This window comes from Vicugna pacos, chromosome 34 (assembly GCF_048564905.1).
Source record: "Vicugna pacos chromosome 34, VicPac4, whole genome shotgun sequence".
Taxonomy (NCBI): domain Eukaryota; kingdom Metazoa; phylum Chordata; class Mammalia; order Artiodactyla; family Camelidae; genus Vicugna; species Vicugna pacos.
The window spans coordinates 17,743,846-17,765,742 of NC_133020.1; the positions used below are offsets into that span (position 1 = coordinate 17,743,846).

The 21,897-nt window shown below is 50.5% G+C and overlaps 1 protein-coding gene across 15 annotated transcripts; it reads left to right on the forward strand.

Moving 5' to 3' along the window:
- Positions 1 to 3,004: 3,004 nt before the first annotated feature.
- ZNF384 (zinc finger protein 384) lies at positions 3,005 to 21,646 on the forward strand. 15 transcript variants are annotated; one of them, XM_072954798.1, is made up of 13 exons: positions 3,070 to 3,217; positions 3,421 to 3,476; positions 4,358 to 4,417; positions 9,999 to 10,069; positions 10,357 to 10,594; positions 10,830 to 10,877; positions 11,080 to 11,413; positions 12,252 to 12,344; positions 15,892 to 16,116; positions 16,800 to 16,982; positions 18,481 to 18,559; positions 19,336 to 19,494; positions 20,020 to 21,646. In XM_072954798.1, exons 4-13 carry the CDS (start codon positions 10,004 to 10,006, stop codon positions 20,407 to 20,409), a joined length of 1,815 nt encoding a protein of 604 aa, XP_072810899.1. In that variant the 5' UTR covers positions 3,070 to 3,217; positions 3,421 to 3,476; positions 4,358 to 4,417; positions 9,999 to 10,003; the 3' UTR covers positions 20,410 to 21,646. The 15 variants fall into 15 exon arrangements, with proteins under 15 accessions (XP_072810907.1, XP_072810903.1, XP_072810910.1 ...); XM_072954812.1 differs by lacking the exon at positions 3,421 to 3,476 and having other exon boundaries at positions 3,068 to 3,217; XM_072954799.1 differs by lacking the exons at positions 3,070 to 3,217; positions 3,421 to 3,476 and adding an exon at positions 3,557 to 3,579.
- Positions 21,647 to 21,897: the final 251 nt, after the last annotated feature.

Below are 21,897 nucleotides of genomic sequence, written 5' to 3' on the forward strand. Positions count from 1 at the left end.
TAACTACTCAGGTCCCACTTCTCCCCCCACCCCCATCTGTGCCCCACTTGCTCCCTGGAAATGGGGGAGCTCTGGGGAGGAGAGGAGACTGTAATGTGCAAGAGGGCAGTCTGGGCTGCCCTGGCCTGTTTGCCTCCGCGTGTTTATTTTTGCAGCTAGAATCAGGAACGTCGTCTGTGTGGCGGCAGGTTCGTGTTTTAGGGGGTGGGGAGCTTTACTGTGTACTCAGGGAAGTGTGGCTGACTCCGTGCAGCACACAATGGTGAGTGGGGATGAGGGACCAAATTTCCTGGGACCAGAGCAGTATGTGGATCGGAAGCATCAGGCTTCCTAACAAAAAGCAGCAAGAAGCAGAGCCAGGCCAGAGAGTGATGAACAACCAATTAAAAGCAGAGGAGCGAGGCAAACAAACATGCTGAGGAGGGCTGGAGGGGACCTGAGGGTGAAGGCAGAGGTGCTGATGGGATGGGTTGGGGGCAATGAGGGAGGGACCTGATGAGGCTGAGGAGGACAGAAGCGGAAGCCTCCTTAACCTTTCCCTCCTTTCTCCACAGGAATCTAGTCCCGGTCAGGTGTCGGGGGGAGTTGTGGGGGGGGGGCAGGGCAGAGGGAAGAGGAGGCACAGAAAAGGATGAGATGAAGTGCCCCGACAGCACACAGCTATATCACCTTCTGCAGAGAGGGACAGGGTGACCCCCACGGCTCATCCATATGCAGAAGGCACACATGAAGGCCCCTAATGAAGAGGGAATTAATTATCACCTGATTAGGCTGCTGTTTTCTCTGAATTTAAATAAATTAAAATACACCAGCAAGACACTGGAAACCTTCACCTGTTCCTTCTCCCTAAATGCCTGCCTTCCCTCTGAAAAGGCAGATGGCAGTGAAAGAGGAGAACGGAGATGTCCTGATCTTCTGAGTTGTCCTAAAGGAATGACCCTAAACTAAATTGCATTGTCATGCTCATCAGGAAGTCTTGAGGCCCTGGGGAACAGATCCTAACTTTATCTCTCCTGGAGTTGAAACTGAAACCATGGGGTCTTGGGAGGTCCGCAGAAGGCTCCAAGTGGTAGACCAGAAAGTCACGGCTTAGGCACAGCCCCAGAACAAACAATGGTCTTTCTGCCCCTTTGGTTACTGGAGGCCATACAGCCAGTCTCATCACTGCTTTATCTCCTGAGCTGTGCATCAAATGACTAAGCCAGGCTTGTCTTAAGCATTTTTCTGGAATGCTTACCATTGTGGCTCAGACCAAACCAGGGAATGGGGAAGCCCCCAGGAGGAGGGATCTCCCAGACAGAGCTCAGGGTGTGGAAGTGATTCAAGAGGGAAACAGTGTGCCAGCTGGAAAACCCCAGGCTAAAATTAACAGCCCTCCTCCCCCTACGCCCCACATTTATCTCTCTAAAGCTTTTCTCTAAGGAGTTCAAAGCACTTAAAACTTGCTTCTTACAGCAAGGCCACAACGAGCAGGGCTGACAGGTGGAGCCACTGAGGCCCAGGGGGTGCCAGTTAATGCAAATGGGAAAAGAACAAGAAAAGAACCAGGACTCATAGTGATTATTGCCATTTTGCTCCCACTTTTCTTTCACAGCCCCCAAAATCAAGGTTTCTCAAATCATCCATCTCCAACACATGAATCAACTAGGTCTGGTCGCATCTCAGCCCTTAAGACCCTTATCCTGCCAAATGTCACTACTGGGTTAACACAGGCTGAGTGCGGAGTCTCAAAATGTGATAAAGAGGGCAGACTCCTTAAAAAAGATACACTTACAAGCCCAGAATACATATCTTCCATTTAAACATTTAATTGAAATGTTTATTTTTAGATGTCTTATGGTACTTCCTTGCTGTAACTTCGGGAAAAATCACTTAAATCTTCGGTCTTATGTTCATTACCTGTAAAACGGGCATTGTAGGTAGTTTCTATCAGGGTTATTTTGCTCTCTAAGCAAGGAACTATTACTGTTGATAAGAGACACTTCAATTGTGCTTCGCTCAAAATAGAGCTGAGCCCACAGGGATTCTGGTCAGATCTGGGTCAGGTCGGTAGCAGCATTCATTTACTCAAATAGCATATATTTATTCAGCATCTACTGTGTGCTCAGCAAAGCAGTGGGAGAGTACCGTGTATGAGACAGTTTCTCCCCTGAGGAGCTGACAATTTTGCTGAGGAATCACATATATGAAATAGTTAAAACAGCAACAAAAGGTACAGACTAAATGCTGTGGGAATTTTGAGAACGGGACCCTTATGGGTTGGAGCAATCAAGGAAGCCTTTCTGAAAGAGTTCATACTAACTGTTCATTTATGCAACAAATGTTTATCGACCGATTACTAAGTGCTAGGCTCTGAGGATACAGCAGCAAACAATTCTAAGTCCTTATCCTCGTGGATACAATAACCCTGTGGGAAGAGATGGACAGCAAACAATATAGTATTAGGTAGAGTGCTATATTTAAAAGTACAGCCGGATGAGGAGATAGAGATGTAGAAGAGGGTCACGGGAAAATAGAGACCAAAGCAAAGGGTGTACCGGGGTGTGGTTAGGGAGGGGTCGGATTCTGAAAGCTGGGAGAAGTTATTAGTTACTTTTTGGGTCCAAGTAGAGATCTCGCATATTCAAAGCATTGAGACATTCTTGAGAGTTCACAAGAAAAAGGAATGGTAACTCCCTACATCAGCCAATTGCCCCCTGAGGGAAGGGAACCAGGACTGGTCTTTTAAGAATGCATACCTCCCCTCGTACCTTGATGCATAATTCATGAACCTGTCGCGTTCCCACCCTCCCACTTCCCCAGAAGTCCCTTCCGGAAGCCCGGGACGGCGGTTCTAGAGGTTCAGCTCCTGCCCTTAGCGGAACCCGCCTTCACTTCCGCTGTGACGTCACATCCCTGGAGGGCCTACCGCGTCCCGGGGCAGAAGCCACTTCCGCCCCTCTTTGTCGTAACTTCCGCCCTGAGTATCCACGGAGCACTAGCCGCGCCGGATGTGCTCTAGCCGCTCCCGGAAGTGACTCGACCTTTGCATTTCCCCCCCCTTTCCCCATTGCCGCCCCCCCCACATTGCTATTTCCCTCCCTCCCCCTTTTCGTTTCCGGCGCTCCCGCCTTCTCTCCGCCGCGGCTCCACTCCGAGCCAGTGGGGGGAGGGAGGGAGGGAGGGGGCGTGGAGGAATCGGGGTTCTCAGGCGCACGAGCTGCAGCACCACTTCCGGGTGAGTGTTAGAGGAGGGAGGGAGGGGGCCACCCACCGCCTCGCGCCCCCGCCCTGCGGGTGTCTCGCGCGCGTTCCGTGCGTGTGAGTGTGTGGGTCTGTCTCGCGCCTAAAGTGCGTGCTCGCGCGCTCGCCTCACTCTATCTCCCCCCTCCCCTCGCCCCCTCCGGGTCCTCCCACCGCACTCGGTTCCCTCCTTCCCAGCAAACGCCGCCCCTCCCGCGCTCTGGCTCTGGCGCCGCCGCAGCCGTCGCCGCCGGGTGAGTCTCGCGCCGCTGCAGCCGGCGCGCGCCCAGCTCTCTGCTCCTCCCCCCTCCCCTTTTCCTTGGGGGGGCGGGGAAGGGGGGGGTCCACGATGGGACTGTACGTGTGTCCGTCCCGGAACCGGAAGTGGTTGTGGAGGAGCGGGCGATGGGGAGGAATGGGGGGGTTTAGGGGGCGGGTGTCTGTCTGGTGGGTGGCAGAGTTCAGCTCCCTGGAGGGGAAGGAGGGGCGTCCCAAAGAAGGGTCTTTGAGGAAGGGGTGGAGGGCGACATCAGGAGAAGGCGCCCAGGGGCTGTCTCAGGGCAGCGAAGGTGTTTTGGGAAAAGCTGGGGTCTCCAATAGCTAGACCACTGTGCAGGCTGAGGGAGGTACTTCTTGGCGCAGGGCCTTGGGTAGGCAGGGGCGAAGTCCTCGCAGAAGTGAGGGGGAGGCCAGAGGAAGTGGCTGGGCCTGAACTGGCACTGTGCCTGACACAAGGGCTTGTGCATCCCCCCTAGTCCTCCGCTTTGCCTTCTGAGCCAATCCTCGGGAGGCGGGGACCCTTCTTTTCCTCCAACTCGTCTGTTCTCTGATCCCTGGATACCTGCGGCCCTGGGGAACCCAGAAGAACCAGTGTCTGAGCCAGGGAGTGGAACCCACACACTGGTGATAGAGTTCCTCTTAGTTGCTGGAAATTGGATTTATTTCCCTTGTAGCCACATAGAGGGTGGCACTACACTCCTGTTACTGTATCCTTGCATCTTTGGATTGTTGGTTGGGGGTCCGCCTGCCTTCCAGACTGAGTGCTGACAGTCAAAGAATTCCTGAGGTTCTTCTCCACAGTTCTCTGTTGGATGCACCCTTACTGGCCCCTGTAACCCAGACAATTTGTTTACAGAAAGTTCAGGAGCCCTGGAAAGGAGAAGGAATAAGACGACAGGAGGAAGAGAGAGAGAGGGTAAGACAATTTTGGATTAATGGCTTTTCCGGTTTGGGGGGAGAAAGGGTCATAATCAAATGGACCTTTTACAGAAAATGTGACAATTCTTCAAGTAATAGCAATTGTTATATTGGTGTTTGCTGTGGGAGGAAAATCAACCTTTTCCTATTATCTCGAATCCTCAGGAAGTTTTGTGCAAAAAGTTGGCACTGTACCCCATCACCTTCCATTCCCACCAGTCTTCATCAAGAATAGATTGTGAAATTCTCAAGTGAAATCACTAAGCAGTGTTGCATTGTGTCCAAAGGAGAAATTTATTCTGCTTTGAGGACAAATGGGTCCTCGTTGCCAGTATATTCCTTGTGGCACAGTTGATGGAATTGCCTTCCTGTATTTGGAACAAGCAGAACTGAGTTTTAGGTGGGGTTTGTATCCTTAATATTGCAGCAGAGTGTTTGAAGTGGATCTGTTGAGTGATTAGAATCTGTGACGTGGAGTTATTGGAATTTGACGTGGTAGGGTGAAGTTTTTGGGAAAAAACTGGTTTGTGGGTAGTTTGAAGTAAAATTGATAAAAGTGTGTGGCATGGACTCCAGAAGTAGGTCTGGAAAAATTCAAAATATGAGACTTGGTGATAGAGTTTTAGGTTGCCTGGAAATGATGATAAATCAACCCCAAAGAGTTTGAGTTCAGAGTATAATCCTAGAGGTGTCTTCTGAGAACCAATTCCAGGCTGGTTTATAAAATTTATTACCCCTAGGTTTCTGAGCCAAAGTGGTGAGTAAATATTAAGTGCATATTCCCTCTTCTCCAGCCTTCTTTTTTTTCTCTTTCTCTGTCCTGCCTCACGTTGCCCAGATCTGACAGTTATAGTGGAATGGGCAGGGCAAGGGCAACCACTCTGTTACTCTTCCTGCAGGGTGCAGGGTACAGTGGTCCAGCAGTGCCTGGGATAGAAGATGCTTGGCCCAGACTGCCAGCTTTGCAGTGGTGGTGATCCTGTTGGTCTGTTTGGGCATGGTCTTTGCCAATAGAATATTAGGATAAACCTGTTCTGAGTTATTTTGTACTTGGAAGAGCTCACAGTAGGAAGCCCCCCCAAATCCTATTGGGATGGCCCTCTTGAATGCCCTTAGGACCTGAGAAGGGTTTGTTTCCTAACTTGAGAAAAAATGGTCCTCTGTGTTAGTTCACTTCAAGTCCTTAGCTAATATTGCAACTTTTCAGCAGTTGTGCATTTTGGAATAGTTTTTCCCAAGAGAGTTTGAGATCCATGTGTCAAGTTCTTTCTGTGGTTGGATCTAAGCTGGTTGTTTTTTGCAGCTCTATTGCTTGTTAATGCTTCCAGTTGGTGATTACTAAACTGGAGGCTATAGGTCTGGTACATTTGGGTAGTTCCTTGTAATTATATGGTCTTTATGTAATTTCTACTAATTGTCACTGATAGTCCTCATCACATAGAAAAACTTCTCTCTCTTCCTTTTAGGAGTACTTTGAGTATTTTATTCTTTTTCTTTTTTGTGTTGTCTCCATCTCATCACCATATAACTTATGGATTTGTTTTGAGAGGTTCATACTCCTCTATCCTCTACCCAAATAGAGACTTAGTAGAGTAGTAAATTATTCACAGTCATCCACTGATGCAGGACCAAGAACTGGATTCCAGAAGTCTTGATTCCTCGGTTCTTCCTCTACTAAATTTGGTTTATATGAGTATTTCATGACTTTCTAAGGGTTGGTTGGTTGAGAGAATGTTAGTTTCTTGAGAAAAGAAAATCATGCTTTATTTGAAAAAAAAATTTTAAATTTAAAAAATTGTCATTTAGTACCAGGAAAGAGGTGGTAGTCTTCACCACACCTACGAAAACCACCTGCTGGAGGCAGTGGTGTCTCTTTCCGTGGATGGTTAGTAGCACTGTGGGAGAATGGACAGACGGACAGAGCTTTGGTGCAAGAGTTCAAGGCCCTCCTGCGTGTTTCATGGATGTTACTTAATATTGTCTTTTTCCTTCACCTCTTCAGTGCTTCCAAAATTTCTTTTGAGATTGGAAAAGGAGTATGTAAACCTCTTGAAAGAAAAGTAGTGTCCAACTTAATTACAGTAAACCCCCCTTCATATTAGTAGAACAGCAGAGACCTGGGGCAGTGGTAAAGTTGAAATTAGAACCCAAATTTTCAATCTGCCAACATCTTCTTCCCACCTAGTGTGTTTTTCCTTCTTTTCTGTCCTTTGGGGCTATAGTAGAAGCCTTCTTCTTCCTTCTCAGTCTAGGGTAGACCAGTTCTTTTTTTCTTTTTTTTTTTAATATTGGCATAATCATCAAAACCGGCGCTCTGTGTACAGATGAGGTTTCCCTGTAATGTCATTACCTTCTTCAGGTTTTAAGACTTGCTCTGTGCCTGCTTGGATGTGGAGGTCGTTTGCAGGGAGTTTCTTCACACAGGGTGGACAGTTGAGAGCAGAAGTGGTAAAACGACAGTAAACAGCCATTTGAGGGACCCGGCACCCGGCCACCGCAGGACACAACTCCAGGGGGCGCCATTTACATTGTGTTCTGACAACAGCCTGCCTTCTTGGCCTCTGTTTGCTCTCAGGTCAGGAAAACAGAGATGTAGGTCAGCCTCATCAGAACAGCGTTGGGCCTTTCTCAGGTGTCATCCTGTTGGCAAATACTGCTTCTAGTTGGGCCAGCAGTGCTCCCATGTACCCCCTTTTCGGGCTGATGTGTTTATCAGAAGCCCACAGGCACCTTTATCGTCTTGTCTTAGGAGTAGCTGTGGTTCTGAACTTCACTTTGTTCTCTTAAGAACCAAAACAGAGTGAAAAACTGGGTATCAGGGAGGTGGAGGGACATTTTATTCCTTTTACCCCTCCAGACAGTGTGGCCTTTTAACTCAGACTCCATCCAGTTATCTTTGTGGCCAAGTGAGGTTTCACTAGATGTGGATGGAAAATACCATCTTTCACCGCATTTTGCTGTTACTGAGAACTTCATTTTTAAAAACATTTGCTGAGAGCTCCCTAAGAAGTATATAGTCCGTTCCCTGGAAGTATTTTAGATTTTGATTTGTGAATCAAACCACAGCATCAGAGAACACATACTTGGGTTGGTCTCTTGTAGGACCTCTTTCCTAGCTTGCTTTTTGATCCTAGGTTGAGATCCCTGCTCTGCTGTTTACTGTTTGCCTCCAGTTTCCTTATTTGAAAAACAGGATTGCAGTATCCTGCTTCATAGATTTTTTGTGGGAGTAAATGGTGCAATGGTTGTAAAGTGTTTAGAACAGTACCTTGAACACAGTTGGCACTTAATAGACATTAGTGGTGGTGGTGATATTGTCCGCCAGGTGAGAACCCAAGGCCACTTTCGCCCGGAAACAGCCTCGCTGGAGCCCCTGGTAGGACCCTGTGAACGAATGCAGTCTTTTCTGGGGGGAGGGGGCCTCATTCACAGGAATCCTATCTGAGGACATTCTTATTTTCAGGCTCTCAGTTCCTCCTTCCGAAGTTTTCACATCCATAATGTGTTTACTTCCTTGACTCTCTAGGGGGAAATTATAAGTAGACCCTCCTTTCTTTTACTCCCAGGCCTAATTCCCTACTTCATTTCCGCCATAGTCACCACTCTTTGTCTGTTTCATTCCCCTCAGCTAGAAGGTTAGATGGGTAGGGGCTGTGGGTTAAAGTCAGAGCCCCTAGCATTGTTTTCAAGATCTGAGTGTACAGTCGGCTGTCAGTCGGTTCATTAAGTGTGGACTTGCTTACTGAGCGATGAGTCCTGTGTTAGAGACTGGGGGCAAGTTCAGGGTGCGACCCCTGCCTACCAGAAAGGTTGGCAAGATTGGATCCCCTTAAACGGTGATCTGATTGCCTCTTGATGCCCATTGCCTAAGGAGGGCCCGGGGCCCTTTGTAAAGCTGGGGCTGGAAGGGAAACAGTTAGCACCTGTGTTGGGGACTGTCTGGTTTTACTGTGTTTTATAACTCAGGGAGCAGAATTTGCCTGTGGTTGATCATCAAGGCATTTAAAGTTGAGCCTCGCTTGTGTGAAGATGTTGTAGCCACAGATTTGGTGCACTCATCTCCCCTCCTTTGCTACTTTTTGGGAAAAAATAGGCTGAAATTAAGTTCTGCTTCCTTTCTTGGGGTTTTATGAAAATTGAGAGGGCTGTTCAATAGAGCAGAAAAAGGGTGTTGAGATTTCTGGAGGAGGACCGCGTGCAGGGTTACATTTAGAGTGATATCCTTTTGCTTCATGTCCTTTGTTGAAGAACCTTCCTAGTTTCCTCAGTCCCGACTTGAAACCTGGTTTCTGTGTCTAGTCCGGCCTCCCGCTCTCAGTACCTCTGGCCTCTGCCTCCAGCATGCCCTCAGCGGGGCCGTGGCCGTAAGTCAGAGCCTCCTGTGAGTCCTTCCCGCCCAGACCGTGGTTGCTCTTGGCCCAGGGTAGCAGCGTGGTGTTAATGTGTGGTTCCGCTCTTCTTCGTCTCCCCGTCCCACCAGTCTCATTCGTACTCCCTCTTCACCTGCCTGCTGCCAGCCTGCATCTCTCCTGGTCCAGGCTTTGGGGAGGATGCTCTTGACCAACATCCTGCAATGAAGTCTTGCTAGGAGAGGCGATCAGAGTGTGAAAATGAGGGGTGGGAAGCCTGGGCTCTGGACCCATCTGTGACTTGCAGTGCGATTCTGAGGGATTGCTTTTCTTCTTATCTCTTTCTCCTTCCCAAAGTTTTAAGCTCACCTGTCATCCACCTACAGGGAACTTGAACTCTCAGAAACATAGTGTTGGAGAATGACGAAACAAGAGTCTGGTCATGTGTGAGTGTCTGGCCCATCGGCGTCCCAATTCGGACTCTCTTTAGGTGGAGATCTGGGGTGTTGCTGCTTTTGCTGGTGCTAGAACCCTTTTAAAACTGATCACTCCTAGGTTCTCACTGCTCAGTCCAGTGGGTGGGGTGGCCAATGCAGTGTCATAGATGTTCTTAGACCTTGGTGGGGTCTGTTGAGTGGGGCATGGTCCCCCAAAATACCTTAATCCTGATTCCTGCCAATTTCATTCTTTACTTCTCTTGGGCATTTTGTGTTCTGGCCTAGAACCTTTGCAAGCTACATGGAACTATAAATGTGTCGATTAGAACTCTTGAAATTTTTTATTTCTAGGAAGATGGACTCGAGGGATGGAGGAAGAGGAACAATGATGCATACCCTGGCTGGTTTCAGGCCAGTCAGTGATCTGCTTGGTGGGACCTTGGGCCCATGCCTTCCCCTCTCATGACCTCAGTTTCTCTTTTTGTCGGCAAAAGAAAGTAACACCAACTCTTGTTTCTTTGGGGTCTGGGAGCCGTCGTGTGGGTAAATGAGATGTGTATAAGCTCTCTGACCAGCATCACAACTGGAAGAGTCTCTGTTGAATGGGGAAATAGTGCCGAGTGGCTCTGACCAATGGGACTGACCATGCTGGATCCTAAGGTCTTGACTCCTGATTCCCAGCCTGTGGTCAGATGCCAGAGAGGAGACCAGGAACTCCTCAACCCACCTTCTCCATTGCTCAGCTGCTTCACATTGTTCCTGGGTGTGATGTGGTCTCTCTTTCCTTCTTTAGGTAGAATGGAAGAATCTCACTTCAATTCTAACCCGTACTTCTGGCCTTCTATCCCCACAGTCTCAGGACAGGTAGGTGGTATTGGTTCTTTGCTTCTACTCCATTGCATACTTTTTTCAGCTCTGAGTGGTAAATTCTGTCACCGTGGAGACTACAGCAAGATAAGTCACGTGCTGTTTCTCTGGGTCCCCCTCCATTGAGAATTCTGTAGTGTTTCTGTTGGGCTTCTCTCCGGAAGCACAGAGATACTAACCACTTGCCTTTTGGTCTCCACGGAGGATGGAAAGTACAAGGTGCCGAGGGAGCAGACAGATCCAGACTCCCCCTCAGAGACGCTCTCCTCTTCCTTCCCTTTCAGATTGAGAACACGATGTTCATCAACAAGATGAAGGATCAGCTGCTGCCAGAGAAGGGCTGTGGGCTGGCTCCACCCCACTACCCCACCTTGCTGACAGTGCCTGCCTCGGTGTCCCTGCCCTCGGGCATCAGTATGGACACAGAGTCCAAGCCAGACCAGCTGACCCCACATAGCCAGGCATCTGTTACCCAGAATATCACGGTGGTCCCTGTGCCGTCTACAGGACTGATGACTGCTGGTGAGCACCTCTGCTCTTCTCCAATCTGAGGTCTTGATCTTCTATGATCAGTACCCCAGGCTGGAGGGCTCCAAGGACTTGGGGAGTGGGATATGTGTTTGATTGCTCAATCAAATTTTTATTAAGTGCCTACTGTGTGCCTAGCAATGCGCTAGGCATTGTGGGGGATACAAAGAAGTAGAAGATGCGGTCCCTGCCTTTGAGGAGGTGACATTCTTTCCTTCTCTGAATCAAGGAGTCTCCTGTTCTCAGAGGTGGAGAAGAGAAGGGAGTCAATCAAGGGGTAAATCTCACTGTTACCGGGGGTGGGGTGGGGACAGGGGTTAGGAGACTATTGTTTTTCTACAGGGTTTGGGGTTTCCTATATACTCTGGGCGAGGGGGTGGTGGTGAGGGGTTAAGTAGACACTGATCTGGGGGAAGTTAAATAGGACTCGGATCAGGACTGGGCAACGTGACACCATCTCCCTTTTCTCCCAATCCTAGGTCCTGGTTTGGTAATCACGTCCCCCTCAGGCTCCCTTGTGACCACAGCCTCATCAGCTCAGACCTTCCCCATTTCGGCTCCCATGATTGTCTCAGCTCTTCCCCCTGGCTCACAAGCCCTGCAGGTGGTCCCTGACCTCTCTAAGAAGGTAGCATCGACCCTAACAGAGGAAGGAGGCGGTGGTGGTGGTGGAGGTGGCCCTGTGGCCACTAAGCCCCCCCGGGGCCGAAAGAAGAAGCGGATGCTGGAGTCGGGGCTTCCTGAGATGAACGACCCTTATGTCCTCTCCCCCGAGGATGATGATGACCATCAGAAAGATGGCAAGACCTACAGGTAAGAGTCAGAGCTAAGGGCAGGCTGGGGGGCGGCTCCCAGCTTCCCTGCCGCCTCGGGCTCTGCGCTCTGCAGCTTCCACCTCAGGTCCCTGTGCATGTCAGGCGTCTGCTGAGGTGGGGAAGGTGGGGCTTCTGGCACTTCTCCAGTGCCTCCTCCCTAGGATGCAGACCCATTTCACCCCTGCCCTTTCTGGGGTTGTAAGCGTTAACTTATTTGGGGTGACATAATGGAATTTCTTGTAATGAGGCTTCAGACTGGGTCTGAGACCCTTGACACCAGCTCCTTTTTGCTTTCTCCATTTTCCATTCCTATTTTTCCAAGAAACCTTTCTGTCAAGCCCCTAACCTTGACCTGTGTGCCATCCACAGGTTCTTGGGCCGTATTTGAGCATTGAGCCTGCCTGACCCTGCATGGCTGGGACGAGGGGATGACGGGAGGGGTCTATGAGAAGGCGGGGTGAACAAGGTCCCCCCTTCCCCCTGTGGAGCACATGCTTGTGAGATGGCTGTTTGCTCACTTTCTCATTCATGGGCATTCTCTTGATCCTCCACTTCCTTTAAGTTGTCCATTGCCAAAAAGCGTTCTGTGCGTATTTGCATGTGGTACTGTACAAAAATAATTACATCTCTAAACTCCCTGCCCTTTGAAAGTTGGAAACCTTTTAATCCCCTTGAGAACCATCAAGGGCCCTAGTGGGTTTGGGGAGTGTGGTCCCAGTGTACAGAGTGGAATAACCACCATCACAGCTTTGACGCAGACAGGGGCAGTTGTGCATGGCTGGGAGATGGGGTCTGTCCTTAGCGTACCGAGATGGGCAATGTTGTTCCCATTTTAGGAGCGAAGGGAACTGCGGCACAGGAAATGGACAGAGCCTTGGGCTCATGGATTCAGTTCCCGGCTCCACCACGAACTTGCTGTGTGACCCTGGGCAAGTCCTTTTCCCCTCTCTGGGCCTCAGTTTCCTCATCTGTAAAATGGGGAGAATTCTGTGTATGCCTCCCAAGTGTCAGGAGTATATATCAGATAAGATTTGAAATGTTGGGAACATCAAAAGAGATAAACAGTCATCATTTAACTTTATCTCTATGTGTTGTACACTTCTATTGTGGAGAGTACAGTGTCTAAATTCCTCTTTGTAAGTGAAAACGAGAAGAGTGCTGCTATGCAGAAAGTATCGAGCTCTGCAGAATTCCAGCTCATAATCTGAAAGTTCATCGCAGCTTTATCATTGCAGGTGTACCTCACTGTGTAGAATAAAGGTATTCCCGGAAAATGTTTACATCGTATCAGAAAGCTGCCTGACAAGTGTAATTCATTTAAAGGCATTATTTTATGTATCGTTTCATAAAATGAAAATCCCTTTTAAGTTTATTTTGTAGAAGTCTGGATTTTTATGTATTTGCTTAAAGTGAGGTCATTGTGACATGGAGGTTCACCTGCACAGAGTCGGCTCCTATAGGAGTAGCAGGTTGCCCTCTGACCTTCTCATGGGCCGGGGCCCTGGTTCTGCCAGGTTTTCTTTGTTTGCTTTTTGGTCCCACGTTAAAGCTATTTCTAGACTTCCCAAATGGTGTATGGAAAGAAATGTGAATATATAGTCAGCGGGCAGTCCCATAGGATCTTCCCACCCTCAGTGGTTTTGGAGTTCTTGATGGCCTCACCTCTAGGTGACTCGAGAACTCTGAACTTAGGGGGGACTAATTGTGTTACAGGTAAACGGAATTTCTTCTGAAAATCTGAAGCTCCAAAGGAATCTTTTTAATCCCTTTTTCGATGCACGTCAGTCACATCCGTCCCCGTGGTCGGTGGCATCTGACTGGGTGTTGGAGGAATTAGGCTGTTTTTCTGGGTGGGTCCACTTACTCCCAGCTCTTCGTTCCCATCCAGTGAATGGGAAGCAGTCATGGCCCTTGTCTACCGTATGGAAATGTTTTGAGGGAAAATCGGAGTATTTGAAAGTATTTTTGAGCATCTTAGAAAAAAAGGGATGATAACTCAGTGGTTATTGTAACCACGGCCATGGCATTACACGCCTCCAAGGGGCACCTGTGTCGTGTCGGGTGTGAATAATGCCCCCTAGAGCTGTGCGCCCAGTGACATGGACATTTCTGTTCCTGGCCACTGCCCCCTGCCACAGCTCTCCTGTATCAGGTTTCTTTCCGACCACCCGACACCTTGCATTAGACTTGTACTGATTTGGCTTCATGGGATTTCAGAGTTGGAAATACTTTAAAGGTCGCCTGAGCCTCTCTGTAGTTTTAGTGCTCAAACGTTTCTGGCGGGAGAGTGTCTGGCCTCTCCCTGAATGCCGCTAGTGAGAGGAGCCTCGGGTCAGGCACGAGTGAAGCACTGTTCACCTTTGGCAAATTACTTTCCCTTTCTGAGCCTTTCTGTACTTGCCGGGTTGTTGTAAGGAGTGGAAACAATGTGTTTAAAGCGCTTCATTCCCAGCCAGGCAGCATCAGGCGCAACAGCGAGTGGCAACTATTACTGCATTTGTTATCACGGCATTACTGTCATCACCCTGATGATACTCACTCCTTTGGAGACTGCTCGTTTTGTGGTCGGCCCATTATTGATGAATTTAAGTTTTGCAACTTCTTCCCTAGTTGAAAACTTTGATGAAGAGGGCTGTTTTCTCTTGTATAATCAGTCGCAGATTAAGGGTGCAGTTGTGTGTTCAACATTTACATGCAAACTAAGGAAATTTTGCTTGAGTTATAATGAACGTGTTGTCCCACCTGTCAGAGAAATCTCAGGGCCAAGGGAAGTTATTTTGTAACTTTAGTTCAGTTCCCATCCAAGTGACAGTGTGGCTAGTTTCCAGCCTCAGTCTTAGTGAAATGCACAGCGGCATGAGCTCGTCCAGTGCTGGTGCGGCTCACGGGGACGCACTTCCATTGTGAGAGGACACTTGGCTTACACTGACCGTCCTGGGTGTTTGCTGGCCCTTCTGGGGGGGCAGATGTTTCTCTCTCCATTTTACAGACCAGAAAATTGAGGTCTAGATTGATAAGCAAGCCTGTAACTGAACCCTGGGTAGAATCCAGGTGTCCAGATTTCTGTGGGCTGTGTCCTGTGGACCCTGCTAACTATAAACAGAACCTCCCGCCTCCCATCCAATGGTTGGGCTTCCCAGACACAGCCTGGGGTTGGTGAACTGGTAATCAGATTTCCTTCAGAGTTATCAAGTAACTAGAGAACTAGAAATTGGCCTTAACGATTGGAATTTTAGAAGCGTAAATACAGGGACCATACCCCCCCCCCAACAGTGGGCTCTTCTTCTCTGAGGAGCTCAGAGATCATTCTAGATTGCATCTCAGCTATTCTCTAAAACTTCTTCTGAGGTTAGAAAAAAGCAGAAGCCACCCTTCCCCATCCCAAACCCCTCTCACAGAGATAGGCTGGGGAGGACCCGAGGGAGAGGGGCTTGTCCTGGGAGCTTGCTTCCCAGGCTGCGGCCCTTTCCACCAGCCTGCGTTGTGTTCTGGTGAGTTATTGAGGGATGGTGGGGTTCCAGCTCACCTGTAGATCACTCTCGCCCAGTAAAGTCTGGGTGGCGTGGCTCATCTTGCCCACAGGCCTCCTTATTTGCTGTTGTTGGGCAGTATCGGAGCAGGAAGAAGGATGGCCAACTCAGGTGATGAGTGAAAGTACATTTAGATGCTGCTGAAGTCCCCAGCAGCACTGACACTGGCTCCCGGTGCCAGGGAAGCTCAGGGTCCTGCCAGTCTTCTCCTACACCTCTGAGGGATGCAGCTCACTCCACCAGTTACCTTGGCTCATTGCAGAAGTGGTTCTCACTTGATCGCCAAGGAGCTGGGCGGTGGGGGTGGTTGCTGGAACACCAGGTACAGAGTAGAGGCCAGACGTCTGTGGTTTGGGACAGGCCCTCCATGTAATCCTGACACTTCTCCACCCCATCCCTCTAGGAATTACTGGCAAAAAGGAAGCAGGAGAAACTCTGAGAGAAGACAGTTAAATGAGGAGTCAGGAGAGAAGTCCTTTTGGGGAATCTAGTCAGTGTGTCCTCATCATCATCTTGGAAACTTGAGGACTACCTGAAGGATATACCTGATCCATGGGGAACTGGGGAAAGGAGTTCTTTAAAAGTCTGAAATCAAGTTATAGGCAGAAAGAAAACAGAAGTTGGGTGATACTTCTGGCTTAGTGGAATCCACATCAGCCCAGAGCCCGTAACAAGATTTTCCTGTTGCACCTGGTTGAATTCTTTTTTTTTGTACACATTTAGGGAGTCCAGTCGTTCAGCCAACACTTACTAAGTCCTTTATTGTGTTGGGCTGTATTAGAAGGGTAGACTGTAAAGACAGGTAAAACAGAGCTCTCGCAGGCTTCCCAGTGTCGCTGGAAAAGGAGAGCCATCAGACAGGTTGGCTTCTTTGGAAGTGGAGGGGTGGGGTCAGCAGTGCCCTCCTGGCGGCGCGGGTGCTAACCGCTGCCCTCCCTTGGCCCAGGTGCCGGATGTGCTCCCTGACATTCTACTCAAAGTCGGAGATGCAGATCCACTCCAAGTCACACACCGAGACCAAGCCCCACAAGTGCCCACATTGTTCCAAGACCTTCGCCAACAGCTCCTACCTGGCCCAGCACATCCGTATCCACTCAGGGGCCAAGCCCTACAGTTGTAACTTCTGTGAGAAATCCTTCCGCCAGCTCTCTCACCTCCAGCAGCACACCCGGTAAGGCTGCTCTTGGTTTCACCCCGCTCCCTGCCGTGAGCCCCTCACCCCAAGGCCACGTGGCCTGCACCTCCTCTTCTCTCCACGTCTTCTTTTTTCCCTTTCGCCTCTGTCCCCGGGGAGCCTCAGTGCTCTCCCGTTGCTGTCTGTGAAAACTCAACTACATATCCCTGCAGTCTGGGGGGCCTGGAAAATGGTGCTCTCCCATCCCAAAGTCTGGAATGATGTGTGTGGTTTCTCTCTGTGTCTGTGTTTGGAAATCTTCTGCAGAGCAGGCCCTGCTTTTACTCAGTTCAGAGCCAAAGTGTGCCTACAGCCTCAGGTCCATGGGGAACAGGCGGTCTTGGTCTTGTTCAGATTGCTATTTGGAAGCAGGGTGTCTGTGGTGAGTGTGTAACCTTAGCGCCGAGCAGAGGGCTGACGAGACGGAAATCTTTAAGGTTACAGGAGCCAGGGCTGCAGCTCTTCATCATCTCACTGCCATTCTAGCCACCGACTTAAGATCAGCAGCAACCTAGACGTGGGTGTCCTCTTCATTAGCCTCTTCAGGCCGGAGTGCGTGTGGGGGGAGGGAGGAGGGGCGTTCTCATCCGTCAAGCAACGTCATTTCACCCAGCAGAGAGCTGAGCCCGTGGTGTCGAACTGCTCCCTCCTCCCTCCTTCCCTCCTCTCCTCTCCGGCAGGATCCACTCCAAGATGCATACGGAGACCATCAAGCCCCACAAGTGCCCGCACTGCTCCAAGACCTTCGCCAACACCTCCTACCTGGCCCAGCACCTCCGTATCCACTCGGGGGCCAAGCCCTACAACTGTTCCTACTGCCAGAAGGCCTTCCGCCAGCTCTCCCACCTCCAGCAGCACACACGGTAAGGGAGAGTGGCGGGCTACTGCCCCCGCCCCGCTGGCATGCCCTCCCCACCCCCGCCCCGGACACACACAACAACCCGCATGCGGGGGGCGGGGGAGAGACCCGGCTGGAGGAGAGACCTGGCTGGAGGAGAGCACCGCTGGCACCTAGGAGAAAGACCAAGCAACACTGGAGGCACAGATGGATGCTCAGAGAGAGCCCTTCTGGGGCAGAAGCAGTGCTGAGGAGATGCAGCGACTGTGTGGCATTCCCTGGCCTGTGGGAGGAGGAGCCTCACCTGGAGTGGAGATGTCTTCTTCCCTCGTTTCCCTCCCTGAAATCACCCATGCACACGTCTTGCAAGACTTCTTCCTCGATGCCAAAGCAGGGCCATTTGGTTGAAGCCCGTCCCTCTAGCCCTTGGGGCACCAATCATGAATGGGAGTTAGAATGAGACTTCAGCTGGGTCCCAGCCCAGCGGCACCTGCAGCAACAAGCAAGGCTCCTCGGGATGCCCGGAGTGGAGCGTGGAACAAAGTGCACCCTGCATGTTCACAGAGAACCAGCACACAAAACGGAAAAGCTCAGACTCCGTAAGGATGTGCACTGTTTGCCCCGTGAATCTGGAGCGACTCGGAGGAGGTGAGCCTGCCGTCTAGAAGAGGTGGTGATTTCCTTCGATGGTATCTCAAGTTGAACTGGCGTTCAGACTTGCTGGCCATAGGCCGCCTCTCCCGGCTGCTTCTGGAGGTGGCGATCCCCCTTAAGGCGGTCCGACATCTTGCTTCACGAAGAGAAGGAATCGGGCTTTCCTCACAAGGAGACGTGTCCCGCGAAGTTTTCAGAATTTCATACCAGGGGTCTTGAAAAGCACCCAGTCACAGAGACGGTTCTGAAGTCCCTGCTGAGGAGCAGGGGTCTGTACACCCTCGAGTCCGTGGCTCATCCCACCGGAGGGCCCTGTAGTGTTTGGAAAGAGGTCAAATTGGTACTAACTAGGCATTTCCTGCAGTTAGGGGGCTGGACTGGGACAAGCCCCAAGGAGTGTCCACGAGTGTTAGTATCACTGCTGCCCTTCACAGTGCGCATAACTCTGCTTTTCTTTGACACCAGGACTTTCTCTGGGAGTGGTACTCAAAGCTGAGGGGAGAGTTTCTGGCTGTGTGTTGGGGGCCAAGGGAAGAGTGTTGCGTGCTTCTTTTTTCTCACTATTGTGTTTCCCTTATGTTCATGAGCGAGGGGCGGTTACTGTAGGAGCTGCCTTGTCTGTCACTGCGGTCCGCCTGCCGCCAGCCCCGCCCCTGGCAGAGAGGAGCCCAGCCCCGGCTGAGTGGTGCAGGCAGCCACGGAAACCCGGCCCCCCGGCCTGATCCTGATCCAGCCTGATCCGTGTCAGAGGCGCTGAGCTGGCGCCTCCTGGAGACCTCCGTGTGCTCCCAGAGGAGGCCTGTTGAGGTGCCGGTCCCTGAGTGGCCTTGCTGACGTCCTTCCCTTTCTTCTTTTCTCGTCCCGTGCAGAATCCACACCGGTGACAGACCGTACAAATGTGCACACCCGGGCTGTGAGAAGGCCTTCACGCAGCTCTCCAATCTGCAGGTAAATGCTCCTCTCTCCACGCGAGGCCTTGAGCCTAAGACTTGGGGTCGCAGGGCTGCTTGACTAGAACCATGGTTCTCAGACTGTCAGGCCCCTTTACACTCTTAACAGTCATGGGGGAACCCAAAAAGCTTTGGTTGGTGTGGGTAATATCTAATTACATAGACATTACAAAACTGGAAAAGTTGAAAAAATATTTAGTAATTTGTTTAAAAATAACAAAGCCTATTGCATGTTAACATAAGTAACATATCTCTGAATCCACCCCGCCCAAAATTAAGAAGAATGGCATGGCTTTACATTTTTGCATATTTATTTAATATCTGGCTGCCTAGAAGGTGGCGAGGTTCTCACATCTGCTGCGTTCGGTCTTTATATTACACAGTGTGTAATCTCTGTACAGTCACAATGGAATGAGAGTGAAAATGCAGACAGTGTCTTATTACTGTCTTGCAAATAGTTTTGACCTTGGGGGCCCCCTGAGAAGGCCTTGGTACTCCCTAGCAATCCCTGTGCCTCACTTTGAGAACCACTGGACTAGCGGGGCCAGGCATAGCCATCTTTCTTACTTTCGGGACCCTGGTATGTGCTGCATGAGGTACGCTTCTTCCCTTAGCTGGTAGCTCCTGCAGTTTCATTTGGAGTAGTTTCTGCTGCCTTCCGATAGGAGGAGAACCTGGGATACCTGACACCCCGCTCAGGGCTTTCCAGTAAGGTCAAGGAGGCAGAAGAGCGGAGTCCAGCGCACTCACCCTGATTTCTCTTAATTTTCCCAGTCCCACAGGCGGCAGCACAACAAAGATAAACCCTTCAAGTGCCACAACTGTCATCGGGCATACACAGACGCGGCCTCGCTGGAGGTGCACCTGTCCACGCACACCGTGAAGCACGCCAAGGTGTACACCTGCACCATCTGCAGCCGGGCCTACACGTCGGTGAGCGCTCGAGCCCTCCCCTCCTTCCCTCCCGCCAGCGCTACAGCCCACCTTCTTGGTGAAGAGCTGCTGCGGCAGACGCGCCCCCTCCCTTGTTCCAACCTGGCAGAATCAGTAAATAGAACAGAAATTGCAAAGACCCAGAGCTGAGGAGCTGAGAGGATGCCTGGTCCTTTAGGCCTATAGAGATTGCTAAGCAGTGATTCTTTGTTTGACTTAAACATCGGGCAGAAGAGAGCATCCGGCAATTGTGGGAGGAGAGTTTTCAGTGATATGTTTTCCGTTAGACTCCAGAGACAGGTGGTCAGGTTGTTCCAGCCAGAGATACTGAGAAGATGGCAGCTTACCCTGTGCTGGTGGAATGCCCATGGTGATGCTAAAGGTCCCCCAAGTAGTGACACCAGAAGTGGCTCCAGAAAACCCCTGTATAAGTGTCGTTCTCTGTACAGCAAAGTAAGAGCCCAGGGTGCTGGGCACAAGGAACCTCTCTCCTCCTTCCCTCAACTCCTTTTTCATCTCCCTCAGGAAACGTACCTGATGAAACACATGCGCAAACACAACCCTCCTGATCTCCAGCAGCAGGTGCAGGCGGCGGCGGCGGCGGCGGCGGTGGCGCAGGCCCAGGCCCAGGCCCAAGCTCAAGCCCAGGCCCAAGCTCAAGCCCAGGCCCAGGCCCAGGCCCAGGCCCAGGCCTCCCAGGCCTCGCAGCAGCCCCAGCAGCAGCAGCCGCAGCCACCACACTTCCAGTCCCCGGGGGCAGCCCCCCAGGGTGGGGGCGGCGGGGACAGCAACCCCAACCCCCCACCCCAGTGTTCCTTTGACCTGACCCCCTATAAGACGGCGGAGCATCATAAGGACATCTGCCTCACTGTCACCACCAGCACCATCCAGGTGGAGCACCTGGCCAGCTCATAGGGACCTGTGCTGCCGTCCACTGGGAAGAGGGGAAAGAGTTCCGCTCCCTTCTTTCTCCACCTTCCCTTGGTGGGAAAAGTCCTCTTCTCCCTTGACAGGCCTTGGCTCCATCTCCTTGGGCCTCAGGCACGGCCTTCCTTCACAGGACACCATCCTTGTTCTTGACTCCTCTTCAGAAGGAACATCAGCCCTCCTGATGGCAGAGGAGTCCTGAGCTGGTAGCGTAATCCAGCAGCCTCCCCTCCTAAGCATAGCTTTTAAAATTGGGGGTCGGTGCTCAGGGGAGGGGTTTGCTATGACCTCATAGAGACTTTTCCAGCGTGGGCACTTAAACTCTCTCCTCACCCTTGTGATCCTCCAAGCTTGGGCTGATAGAGGACTAGAGGCTGGCCTCCCAGATTCCAGAGGAGGGAGCCCTAAATGCAGCCAGCCTCCTGTTCTGTCCTTGCCTGCACAAGAACAGAGGTTTCTCTCATACCCCTGTCCCTGGGAGCCGTTTTCTTCCCCAAGCCGTTTTCTTCCCCTCACGGTCTCGCTTCACTTCCTACCTAATGCTGGAAGGAGATCTGGGGGAGTCAAACCCCCTTTATTTGTAAAGGGGCAAGGGCTGAGATGTGGTCCCCAAGGGGCCAGAGATCCCCAAAATGGTCACAGGTGGCTTAGAAGTGTGGGCTGTGGTTTCCCTTGGAACCTCTCCCCTTCTTTGCCAGCTGAGGCTCCCTGCTCAGTCTCCTGGTCCCCAAACCTAAGGAGCTGTGGAATCTGTGGGTTCTTTGTGAAACCCCATGACAAGGGAGCGGTGCAGAGAAGGGAGAGTTCAGGGCAAATGCAAGGACTGGACTTAACTCCCTAGGTGCCACGGTCAGTTGCCGGACACGGATTTATATATAAATATATATATATAAATATATATATACCCACTCATCACGGCCATCTTTGTTGTAACCATTTCTGTGTTTATAAATGCATTATCTCCGGAATTTTCATATTTGATGTTTTGTTTATTTTTGTCCTTTTTGTTTTTCTCCACCCTGTCTTCTGGCCAATGGCATTTTTATTTCCTTTTGTCTTTTTTTTTTTTTAATCATGGCAGATTTCAGAGAAAAGAGAAAATGAAAAAAAAATCAGGAAACCAGTTGTTATAAAGCAATTTAAAATGAAGAAAAAAAGAAAATCTTATGTACAAACCAAGGGGTGTTTTTAGAACCTTGTATAGAAATAAATTCGTGTAAAAGGATCGGAGGCAGTGGAGCTGCTGCTGTGAGTGAGCATGGGAGCCAGCTGTCTGGGGAGGCATGCAAGGATTTACAGCAGGGTGTGCGTATGTGAAGACTGAATGCTGCATGTCGCGGCCGTGTGTGTATCCCCAGCCATAGAAGGGTACAGCTTTGATACTTCTGAGATGAAGTCTTGGTTTACGAGGGTTTCTACATACAAATCCTGTTGCAAGGACCGCATTGCCTAAGTCAGTCACGTATTATTAACAAG